General features: G+C 37.9%; 1 protein-coding gene across 1 annotated transcript in view; it reads left to right on the plus strand.

Annotated features, from left to right (window-relative positions):
- LOC131040903 (uncharacterized) overlaps positions 1-12822 on the plus strand; it is a 124408-nt gene that overhangs the window by 90076 nt on the left and 21510 nt on the right. Inside the window, exon 4 of the mRNA XM_057973858.2 lies at positions 4075-4247. Coding sequence (XP_057829841.2) covers positions 4075-4247 — 173 coding nt within the window. The remainder of the gene's footprint in view (positions 1-4074; positions 4248-12822) is intronic.

Raw genomic sequence — 12822 nt, forward strand, 5'->3', positions numbered from 1 at the left:
TCCTAAAATGGGACATTACATTCCAAGGGCCTTTTTGGTGGAGTAGAAGTAGCCACAAACACAAAATAGTCAAGACGTTAACTGGAGAATATAGAAAGAACAAGTTGATCTTCTTTTTCCTCTATTCCATATTCTTTCAATCATAACTTTAGTGATTTGAATTTGGTGAATAATTCCTCTAGGGTGTCAAAAGATTTGGGATTCAAACTTATGAGCTCATTCTCAAACTCATGAACTTTCCCATTTTCTAAAAAAGTCTCTATTGCAAGACAAACTTCATTGGGTATCTTCAAGGATTCTACATGAAAGAGGAGTTTTGGAGATACATAAAACATAGGAATCAAGAGGCTTGATTACATTTGTTAAAACACTCAATTTAGCTTCTTCACCAGAAGGTTCATTCCTAGTGCTTGTTGTTACTTATTACAACCATGATAGCTAAAGGGTGTTAAAGGTTTGATAATTTGATTTGAATCCCTGTTTAAGGTGAATTTATTTCATAAAGGAAATACAAAAATGAACTGTAGAAGGAAATATGGAAGTATAGAGGACACAACACATGACACCCCTTCCCCCGCTCCCTCCCCTTGATTCACTATTTGAGATTCCCTCCCCAAATTTTGGCTTTATATCTTTAGTGCATAGACATGTCCAATGGAACAAAAAGGGCACTTTATAATTTTAGTGAGATAACATTCTCAATGGATTTGGTAGTTCTCTGCCATTTTCCCTTGCTGATGTAATGTGAGTGGAATTGTTGATGTCATCGAAGTGCTGCCTCTTGTGAGTAGTAATTCAAATTTATGCTTTTATTTTGACGGCCATCACATGCAATAGAGGCTTGCATTAAAGCTAATGCCTTACAAAACATCTGCAAGCCTACAAAAAGAAAGCTTGTGGTGTATGGTCCTTCTTTGAAAATAATCGCGCCCTTAACCTGAGGCATCTTTGAAGGTGTTTCCATGCCTTCTTGATTTGCTTTAAATTTAATTTCACGCCTTGTTGATCTGGTTCGTTCACCCTATTTCACACCTTGCTAGTTTGGTTGTGCAGCCTCTCAAGAGCTAGCTGCAGCCTCCAACCCTTGCCCTTTTGTTGCTCATGGGTTTGCATGGCCTCTAGCAGGTTAAAGCAAGTTAAACCAAAAAAGATTGCACCTTTCACACACATAAAACATCTATCAGGCTTCTAAACACCTCTCGAGCTACTCAAAAACCTTTAACACACATAGATTGCACGTGCTGCTACTCACATAGAGATCATACATGCCATTGGTCACACATAGAGGTGATATAGCGCATGCAGAGGGAATATTGAGCGAAACATAGATCGCCTGTGCCCTCTACAGACCTCCAGAGATTCACTTAGCGCAATGCTTCCAACAATGCATAGAAAAACAACACAAAAAAACCAAATTGCATGCACCAAAGTTTTTTGTCTCAACATAAAATACCCATCCAGAAAACCAAACCTAGAATGGCTTTGATACCTGTGGGATTTGCCAAGACCTCTAGAAAAAATGCTAGAAAAAATGCTATTACCGATTAAGTCATAAATGTCATGCAATTGCATGCTCTTGCTTGTGAGATTAATAAAAAACACAAAATGGATAATGAATTAATTCACAATATGTAGTACATACTACATATAGAGTAACGACTATCTAAAAATATTGGTCTGTAAAAATAGGCATGTAACCACTCAATTTAGAACTGGCTGAAGAAAGCACATGGCATAACTCTTACTCTAGCAATCCTAAGCAAGCTTAAGTCTTACTCTTAACACTTTCTTGTGCTTGCGAATGAAATTGATGTCATTTTGAAGCGTAGAAACAGGACGTCGACTTGGCTCGGACTCAGCGAGGCCAATTCGACTCGGGACTTAGACTCGGCAAAGCGAAAAAATCAAGAAATTTAGAGATTTTTAAAGATTTAAAACTTGTTTCCTGCACCCTTTATTAAATACTCCTTAAAGACACAATAACATCATCAAATAGAAGCTAATTTGATTACATACACAAGTATACATCAATCACATAAGCATAAACGCAAATTTTAGTTGAAAGAAATAACAAACATGGATATATAAATATTGTCAAATGTATACAATATTACAAAACTCATGGAATAAAAAATCCATGTCATCATATGATCAAATGTTCCATACAAATATCAAAAGTAAAAACAACTACAAGCCTATGGCTCAGAGGAGCTTGCATCCCTCCTATGAAGGTGTCTAAGGTAGGTCCTGGATGATTCGGCAGCCATAGCCTCTACTTTTGACACTATGCCACCCTCACCAACATCAGGTATATGAATATCTGTGTTTTCCTCTAGCTCTGCTCGTGCTCTCTGCTCCTCCTTTGCCATGGCTACAACCTCAGCCTCTCTATCTACCTGGTTGATCCAATCAGTGTCGTCGTCACTAAAGACAGGTTCTGTAGCCTCAGTGGTCCACTCAGCTTCAGGATCAACCTCCTCTAGAATGATAGGGGAGATGTCATTCCATGCACTCTGTTTCGGTTTGAGGCGGAGGTTGTAGTGAACAAAGACAAGATCGTTCAACTTCTCCACAGATAATCTATTGCGCCTCTTGGAGTGTATGTGCCCAAACATATTCCAATTGTGTTCACAACTAGATGTGCTGCATGGTTGGCTCAAAATGTGAATGGCCAACTTCTGAATATTTGGTGTTTTTGGGCCAAAAAAGTTCCACCAATTATCTGAAATGAGAAAAATAAAAAAAATCAGTCTCTCTCTCAACTCTCATTTAACAACATATACTAATTTAAAATTATGCCGAGTCTGGGAGTCGGGACTCGCTAGAGTCCAGGCGAGTTTGGACCCCAGACTCGGTTGAGTCTGAGTCCGAGTCCGAGTCCGAGTCCGAGCCCCCCTGGACTCGCCGAGACTTGCCGAGTCCAGGCGATTTTGGGCGATTTTCATTTCTCTGTTTTGAAGTGTTAAATATCATTGTAAAGTATTTTCTTTTTTTAATTTTTCTACTTGATTGTTATGGCTGAGTTTTCTAGGTGAGACTTGGTGAGTTTGGCCTACTTCCTAAGTCTTTGGATCTTGTTTTGACTAGTTTACCTCAGGGATTGATGATTCTGAGTGAATCTTGTAACTATAATATAGACACAAGAAGCCTGAAAATGAATGCAGTGTAGAACACCAGATTTGTTAGGAATGAACAAAGGTTCTTTAGTTGTTGTTGGATGAATGGTAAAATAAAATCTTTTCCTTTATCTTCTGATTCTATATTTTTATAACTTTAAACACAGGCCTTCACATTCAACAACCTTTAATCTAAAATAACCCTTGATATCTATCAAGCAACCCCAAGTTACTCTTAGCATAATCTGGCATGCATATAACCTTGACCACTTGAGTCTCTTTGCAATCATTAGTGATGTATATATTAATGTTACAATACCTAAAAATGTGACAGACCACAACCTTAACATATTTGTGAAATCATCTCATAGCATGATATGTAACATTAGAGCTGGTTATATATAATTTGAGAATTTAGTGGCAGCTCAATTTATAAAAGATTGACATTTGACCAAGGAGGTTTTTCAATGGCCACTCTTTTTGAACATCAGGTCTTTAACTCTCATTTTGATTTCATGGGTGTTTAATGAGGATCTTCAATGGGACATCAAAACCTATGTATTGCTATGCTTAATATTGTCAGAAAATGAATATTATGTATGGCCATGCTTAATATTGTCAGAAAATGAATATAATCATTAGTTAATGCAATCAGATTTCCACAATCCATGCTATAATTCTTTTAATGCTTCTGGATTCGATTGTGAATATTTTTTTTTATCATCATAAAAAAAAGAAAAAAATCACACAATCGAATCCTGAAGCATTAAAAGAATTATATAATCATTAGTGTTTAATTATTTTCGTTGTAATTTGTAGGATGTATGCTGTGTATATGGACGTTACATGTTACCTAAATTATATTAAATTTTGGTCAAGTATTAACAAATTCTGTCAAAGAAAATCGATATATGGAGTTTGATTGTTTTTTCTTATGGAAAGTATTCAACTTGATTAGTCTGCAGAGCATCCAGCTCCTGGAACAGCATACGCTGGTGCTACATATGCTGCTTATCTACCAAAAAGCAAAGAAGGGGAAGAAATTCTTGAGCTTTTGGAAATAGCTTGGAGTCGCCGCCTCCTTTTTACAGTGGGACCATCTTTGGCAACTGGACAGAAAAGCATGGTCATGTAAGTGGTTACTCTTTAAATATTCTTTTACAACCTGCTATTTCAAAGCACATTGATAGTGGTCATTAGGAAAATTGCTATATGTATATTAAACAAATGTTAAAACAATTACATAATATTTCTTTTCCTATAAATGCTTATCCATGACTTTGTTACAACTGTTACAAACAGAAGCTTCTAAAAGTTATCTTAGATTTCAATTGAAGGACCTTTAGTTTCTGAAGACCAATCCTAATAATTTTTATTTTGTCTTTCAAATTATCATTTTATGATCAATCAGTTGGATGGGGGCGTCCTGGATGTTGCAGACCACCCCCTTCCAGATACTAGCAAACAATGTAAAGATGCTAAGACACTGACCAAATGTTACAGAAGAAACCACAGATGTTTAGTTGGAAGGAGGACATCACCAAATCACGTCCACAGATATGTGCCCATTGACATTCTTGACTCTTAAGGCTCGGTTAGTTGGGATTCCCAATCTCTAGAACTATCTTCAACAAAGGAAGTCGTTTCAATTATCAAATGAAAAGGCTTGTTCCAATAACACGACTCAATATAAAATGACTCACTAATAAATCTTGGCCTAATAAGTGGACATCCATTTAGTATTGTATAGTAATAAGTCTTTAACCAGGAACAGATCTTATTACAATAAAAAGACTACCTTCAATGTTGCCCATTGATAGAGCTTGGTTCATAAAAAGTGCTTGATTCAATAACAGGACTTCAATATAATATAGCTCAAAGACACAGCTTGGTGAAATAATTTGGCTATTTCCAATATTAAACTCATTTGATCTGCCTAATAACGGCCTTGACTGAATAAAAAAGTTGTAACTTCGAAAAATTTAACAATAATCAGAACAATCAATAACAAAATAAAAACATTGGGTATAGTTAAATCTACCATATCTGAAAGTCAGTTGCTTTTAATATGGTTAAAGAGGATTCATTATAGTCAGATATCATACTCAAATCTAAACAATATTTATTTGAGATATCAGAGCTTTCATTGCAGTTAGTAGAAGTCAAATGGTAATTATTACAGTCAAACCGTTTCTAGTACAGTAAATCATCCTTTCATACAGTATTGGAGAAAACAAGAATGAAAGGACATACATTAAATTGTTAGAAAGGTAACAAGGAATATGCAATTTCAAAAAAAAAATGCCATTGTGTTGAGTCCAGATTTGCTGCCAAAGTGCTCTTGACATGTTTATAACTCAAATAAAAATTGCATTGGTATTTTGGAAGCTTATTAAGGGTTTCTGACAATCCTATGTGGAAAAAAACAATCATACAAGAATCAAATCATAACATCAACAACATAAATGATGGAAAGGCATGATAGTTAAAAAGCGTCCAAAGAGTGGCTTTTGTCATTGGAAATTTGTGATGCTTTGGTTTTGGTGTTTGAACTTTTGTATTCTGTAGTGGCTTTTGTCATTGGAAATTTGTGATGCTTTGGTTTGGTGTTTGAACTTTTGTATTCTGTCCTTTGGAAAGCTGAGGCAGTGTCTTAGATTCTCTCTCTATGGTGAGAATGAACATGGGCAATCTTCTTGGTGGTAGTAGGACAACTTTTTAATGGGAAGATACTGGCTGTAGTTCATTTTCCCATATGTTCTTATCAATTTAGTCTATCCTATTGCTGTAGTACTGGTTGTTGCAGATGTAGGGAGCTAGTAGTTGCCTTGAATACTCTTGTATTAGCGCATGAGACATGTAATCACTTATAGCTGTCACATGGTGGCATGAGGAGTTTTACTTAAGTTCCTGGAGTTTCTGTCCATGTGAGGGTTTCTCTAGTAGTATGTTCTGTGTTGTAATGGTGTGCATTGCAATATGTTTATTCTATAATGATAAGTTCTCTATTTTGTGGTGTTGCATTTTCCTTGGCATGTTAAAATCATTGTAACTGTAAGAAAGGATGTTAAGGCTTTGTAAAGAAATCTGAGCATTGTTTATCAGTTTGTTGATCGCTGATGTGTGGCATAGTGTAAAATCCCCAACAATTTTTTTGATTTTTAACAGTTTTACGAACACACCAATCACCCGTTAGGGTTAGAATTAAGCAATCCAAATCAACTGAAAGGAACCCTACACCTTTTGATCACCGAGAGCCCAGACTGGGAGGGTGAGAGCATACGGTGACAGGGGATCGTTAGATGCAATATTTGAAAATGCTGATTACAATGTTGGGTGGCAAGCCAGCCCCTTCCACTTTCCAGCGGGTAAAACAAGGGAACTTGGCGGTAAACCAGCCAAGTAAACAAGAACACACTCAAGCACAAATCACACTACCACGATATTTCAGCGGGAGGACTTATTACTAAACAAACTCAACTCAACCGCTTATGCAACAGGAGGACAATTACAAATAGAAATCACTCAACCGCTTATGCAGCGGGAGGACTGAACTACAAACAAAATTACAAACACAAAAGGCGGCCAAGCCGACCTTTTCCACTTATGCAGTGGGAATTACAATGAGTACTTCAAATACAATAGAGGTTAGTACTACTAACCAACAATTACAATGATGAATATAATGAAGTACTAAAGATCACAACACTGAAATACAGAGAAATACAAGCTAAAACACAATTAACCAAATCTGATGTAAAATACCAGTAGACTCCAGCACGGGACCAACAACATTGAAAGACTCACAACTTCCCTGAAACAACTCCAAATTGCACACGAACACAGGCAAATGGAAGATATGACCAAGGCAACCAAGATAGGAGCAAAAAACCAACACCAGAAACACCAACAATGAGCAACACACAACCCGAGGTACCTCCAGGAAAGGTGCGACTAGCAAGGAAGTTTGTCTTGCTGCTAAAAATCAGAGTTAACACCAAAAACCACGCCCACACAGAAGAATAATCGCCCAACCAATATGCTTCCAATGAGCTACTACCCAGAATGATCGGTTGCACAGGCAGGGAGATATGAACAAATCTTCACTTCAGCCACACCAAACCAGCAACACAGGAAAACACTCCACACTTTGAAATTTTGAAACACACACTGAAAACTGGAAACACACTCACAAGACTTCTCCAATAAACACACTGATCAGCTAGGTATTGTATTTCAAGTACGAAATTGTGCAAGCTAGGAAGCCACAACTTCGAAGCTCAAACTCAATCACCATTTCGGCAGCATAATGTTATAATTTCTTCAAGAACCAAAATGGGGCGCCCAACCTTGTATTTATAGATTTCTGAATCTGAAATTCAAATGCAAATGGCGCCAAATTCCCTTGCAATTCATTTCATTTCATTTGATGATCCCTTCCATACTTGGCGTCTACCCGCCAGGCCTCCCAGTTGAACTTAGCCAAGGTAGACAAGTTCGAATCATGAAAACATTATAAAATATGAAATGACTTCATTTTTTATTTGGACACCTACCTGACTTAGGAAATAAAATATGACTTAGGATAAATGATATTATTTTTCCTTCCTAAGTCGTACCTCCAAAAATGATCTGTAAAATAATTAAATATCAAACTTAGGATAAAGTAATAATATTTAATTAATCAATTATAAATCAACCACTGATCGTTGCCAAATCAACCAAGTGAATTGAAGTGCAGAAAATACTAATCTGAACTGGATTGGAGCTTTGTTCAAGACTGCCAAAGATTACTGCTTGAACTAACACTTACTAAAAGTAATAACTTATGAAAACAACTCCGAAAAACATGCTCGTCGAACCTTGAGAAAGAGCTCAGAAAACCCAGAAAAACCTCAAAATCCAGTCAGTTGCCACCAACTTACTAAAAATAGTAAGTTCAGAAACCACTTCAGAACAAGATGCATCTTATACCTCTGTGAAGTTCTCAAAAAACCCAGAAGGAATCCACAATCAGAATCGAAGAATCCCTACCAGATCATCATCAAACTTCTCTCGCAGAACTCCACAAAAATAGGAAACCCTAATTCCTCATTCCTGTCAGCCTACGGGTTTCTGAGATAGGCTAATGGACCATTGGTTACTTCCTACTGAGAAGGGGACATTACACATAGCTGCTTCATTTTATGGATCAAAGGTTCTGCTGAAAATAAACAAAAAATTAAGATGTATTATAGTAGTAATTTGAAGAGCAGATCTAATTTGCAACATGGTATAATTGTAAGTTGAATATAATTTAATTCAATGTTATTCACAATTGTGAAATGGAGTAGTTCTAGAAGTTACAGATCCCAAACATATAACATTCCAGTTATCCATTGTCTGAATTAGAATATAAGAAGCCAATATTAATTAAAAAGTCATATCTTAGTTGAAAGAAAATCAACATTCATGGCATAAAAATCAAGGTTTCAATATGTGATGAAACCAAACTTTTCACAAATATATAAAAATCAATTGTATTGGCCACCTTGGCACACAAAATGTCTAATTAACAATCATTGCCAACAGTCCAAGTCGAAATTCTTGGTGAAGATCTATTTTTTGTCTTCTGAGCACAAGTGTGATATGCAAGTGTATTTGTTGTTTGACTTTGAATGCACATATAGATCACCTAAACCCACATGTGGGATAATAAATTGACACTCAAGATAAGTGAAATTTGAAGTGCCTAAGGACCAGTTAAGAGGTTAATTATCCTTTTGGGGAAATGTGAAAGCTGGTCGGGAAAGAGACTGCTTGTCTGCCATTAGTAGCCCATCAAGAATTGGTTGGTAGGCTGTCTGAGGCAACCCAAGGTCATCTCAAACACGTATCAAGCTCTAGAAGTTTTGGGCTATATGTATGTGAATGAATTGTTTGCCAAGGCAATAAAGCCCTCTAGGTCCAAGGCAAAAGTTATAGTCTCTTAGTGGTTTGTTTGGGTATTAATTTTTTTTTTACTAGTTCGTCTTGGCCCACCAATTCATCCTTTGTAAGGTTGAATACTCTGTTGGGGCATTGTATGAGAATAGTTACTGCAATCAAACCATCTTATGCAAGTTGCTAATACACTTGGAGATCCTAATTTTTTTGTTTAGAGTATTTAATTAGTTGTTGGGAGATGTGTTTTAGCCAAAGTTCCCAGACTCGGACTCGGCTCTGACTCGGCAAGGCTGACTCGACTCGTGACTCGGCTCGGACTCGGCAATGACTCGGCAACGACTCGGCAAAATAAGAAAACCCTTGAAATTTAGAGATTTTTAACGATTTAAAACTTGTTTCATACACCCATTATTGAATTAAGCTTAAAGACACTATAACATCATCAAATAGAAGCTAATTTGATCACATACATAAACATACATCCATCACATGCGTAGAAATGTAAATTGTAGCTAAAGGAATTAGAAAACATAGATATATAGAGTTATAAATGTTGTCCAATGTATAATATAAAATCCATGACTTCAAATGTTCCCAAACATATATCTAACTGTAAAGTGTAAAAAAAAACAAGTCTATGGCTCAGGCTCAGGCTCAGCCTCGTCTATCTGCCTCCTACAAAGGCGTCTAAGGTAGGTCCTGGATGACTGAGTAGCCATAGTCTCTGCCCGTGATGTGCCAGTCTGAGTAGCCATAGGTGCTGTGCCTGATCGTGCTCTATCCTCCTCCTCTGCCATAGCCACAGCCTCAGCCTCTCTGTCTGCCTGGTCAACCCACTCAAGGTCCTCATCAGTGAAGACTGGATCGGTGGACTCAGTGAGCCAATCGGACTCGGGGTCGACTTCCTCTAGAGTGATCGGAGAGGAGTCATTGTCCAAAATCTATCTTGGATTTTTGCACTCTAGGACCAAAAGTGTGACTAGGAGTAGGAATAGAAGTACTGGCACTAGCAGAAGCACTAGGATGAAAGGGAGGCATAGAAGAACCCTCTCCAATACAACCTATGGATGCAGCTGTGGATGTGGAGCCGGATGCAGATGTGGGTGGAGGGGAACCAATATGACATAACTCCTCTCTTTGTCTTTTTTTTGTTTGCTTATGCATTTCAAAGTTTTCTAATAGGACGTAACAAAAACGGATTACTTCGGGAGTTGCCTTGTCACAAGGCTCAGTATCATGACCACGTATGCAAGCAATATGATATTTTAATCTATTTATCCCCCCATGGTTAATTTCCTTACAAAACATGCACTTGGTTTGATTTCTTTGTCTACCAGGGAATTCTTCAGTGTATTTCCATGCCTCATCTTTTTGACCATGTTTCCTAGGTGGAGGATTAGGATGAGCCATTAGGAAAAAAAATTGTTTTCAAAACGTGAGGGCTGCTGCAATAAGACAATTTTACAAATCACCATTTGAGCATTGTGTTTGACAAAGTTTTAAATTTAAAATTTTAAACTAATTAAAAAAAATCAGCAAAGACTAATTTGTGCATTGTGTTTTTTCTTAAAAATTTTCAAATTTCAAAGAAAGAAATTAACAATTCAGAAAAATCAGCAAACCCTAGATTTTTTTTAGAAAAAATTATAAATACATGTATACAATTTTTTCAAAAAAAAAGTCTAGGGTTTTCTATGCTATTGTTCTATTTGTGTCATTGTGATTGAATCATTGAAGTATGCAAGCAACAATATAGATTTGGAAAGCTGAAGTTAAAAAAAAAAAATCCATAAATATAGAAAAAAAACCAACATAATCAATAAAAATTACCACTTACCTCTTTCAAATTTGTTGACAAGTGTTTGAAATGAGCTCCTTGATGCTCTGAATGCAACTGTAGTGCTGCCCCAATGTGATTTGTGCAAGCTTTTCACCTCTTCCTCTCAGCTGGTTGCAAAACTATGGCTCTCTTTTTTCCTCTCTTCCTCTCTTTTCTCCTCTCTTTCACTCATAAAACTGAATGGCAATCCCTTTTAGGGTTATAACAAAGGCAAATGGCACAAAACTTAATAGAAATGTGCTATATTTTTTTTGTTTTTGTGTCCACTTTTTGCAAGCTGCGTCGGCTGGGTCACGACCCTCGGACTCGGCGAGTCAGGGGGTGACTCGCTGACTCGGCGAGTCAGGCGAGTCACACCCTGTGACTCGTCTGGGCCCGGGTCAGGGTCGCCGTGACCCGGCGGAGGTCACCTGGCCCGCTGACTTGCGTGACTTGCCGCGAGTCACGGAACTCTGGTTTTAGCCATCACAAGGAATTCTATTTTACAATTTTGAGCTAAATAAAGTTAAACGATGGCTTTTTAACCTTGTATATGCTCGGGTTGTGTTCCAAAGTTTGACTAGGGCCTCCTTGGTGGTGATTTGAAGGAAATGAATTTGAGTGGTAAGATCTCAAGGAATTTGATTTGTACCTTCATTAATTAGATAGAGACATGCCATTGCGTGATGTTTGGCAAGCTGAGTATCCTCAACCTTTGTTGGTTATAAATTCAGTCTCAAGTGAGAATCATGTATTTTTAGTGAAAAAGGGAAAGTCTAGGACAAGCTATAGAGGAATGATGAGTATGCCAAAGGGATCTTCATTTTTATTGTAAGTGGGCTTTGTTGTGACGTATTCACACATCGCCCCATTGCAAATGGGGACTCCCATTTTTTTTTGCTTTCTAGGTTGGTTGTCTTAGCTTAGTTGTTGGTTGTTGTCGAGTCTTTGCTATTAACCTTTTGTTTGTAGTTGCTCAGGAGTTGATCAAGTCTCTCTCTTAAGGATGAAGTGAGGTTCAACACTTCCTTTGCCCAGCCAAGACCTAATCACTTCCAATTCTCCCAACACTGTCAGTGAGTGCCCAAACCCGACCACACCCATTTCCATTCCTCACCATTGCCATCGCCATTCCACTGCTCCATCATTCATCCCTTCCATTTTCCTTTACCTTTACCTCCCCTTCCACTTTCATCTCCCTTACCTTCCATCTCCTTCCACCTTCCTCTACCTTCACCTACCTTCACTTATACCTTCACCTACCTAACTCTCTTCCCATCCTAGCATACCCATCCACTACCCTTCACCTTCATTTACACCTACCTATACCTTCACCCTCATCTACACCTACATTTACTCTTACCTCTAACTTCCCATACATTCTTTGGACCTCCCTTTATTTCCTTACCTACTACACTTCCCTTAGCCTACACATCCACTATCTTATTCCCCTACCACCATACCCTTTTCCTTTACCTACCACCCTACCTAACTCTCATCCCATCTTAACCCAACCCTCATCCCATCTTAGTCTACCCCCCTTTACCCTTCCACTACCCCTTATACCCCCCATTCCACTTTACTCCCCATATATCCTAACTCCTTTACTACCCCTTTACCTCTCAACTTCCCTTCCCTTCACTGTAGCACTCTTTCCACACATCCATACCTCTTATGTCTCCCTTTCCTCCAACATCCCATTCCTCCTCTTTCCCCACGTAGCAGCTCCCCTTACCACTTCCCTCACATTCCTTCCACCTCACATTCCTCTCATACCTGCTGGGCCCCACGAAATCTGAAATGGAGATTTACAAGCTTGTTTTAAGGCATAGCATTTCCTTTGACTTCCTTTGCCACCGTAGCCTTGCTTGGGTCCCACTAATTAAATAATGGATGTAAATCAAAGTTTCCAAGGCATTTCAAGCACCGACATCAGCACTTCCTTTGACTGTCCTAATCAGC

This window comes from Cryptomeria japonica, chromosome 10 (assembly GCF_030272615.1).
Source record: "Cryptomeria japonica chromosome 10, Sugi_1.0, whole genome shotgun sequence".
Taxonomy (NCBI): domain Eukaryota; kingdom Viridiplantae; phylum Streptophyta; class Pinopsida; order Cupressales; family Cupressaceae; genus Cryptomeria; species Cryptomeria japonica.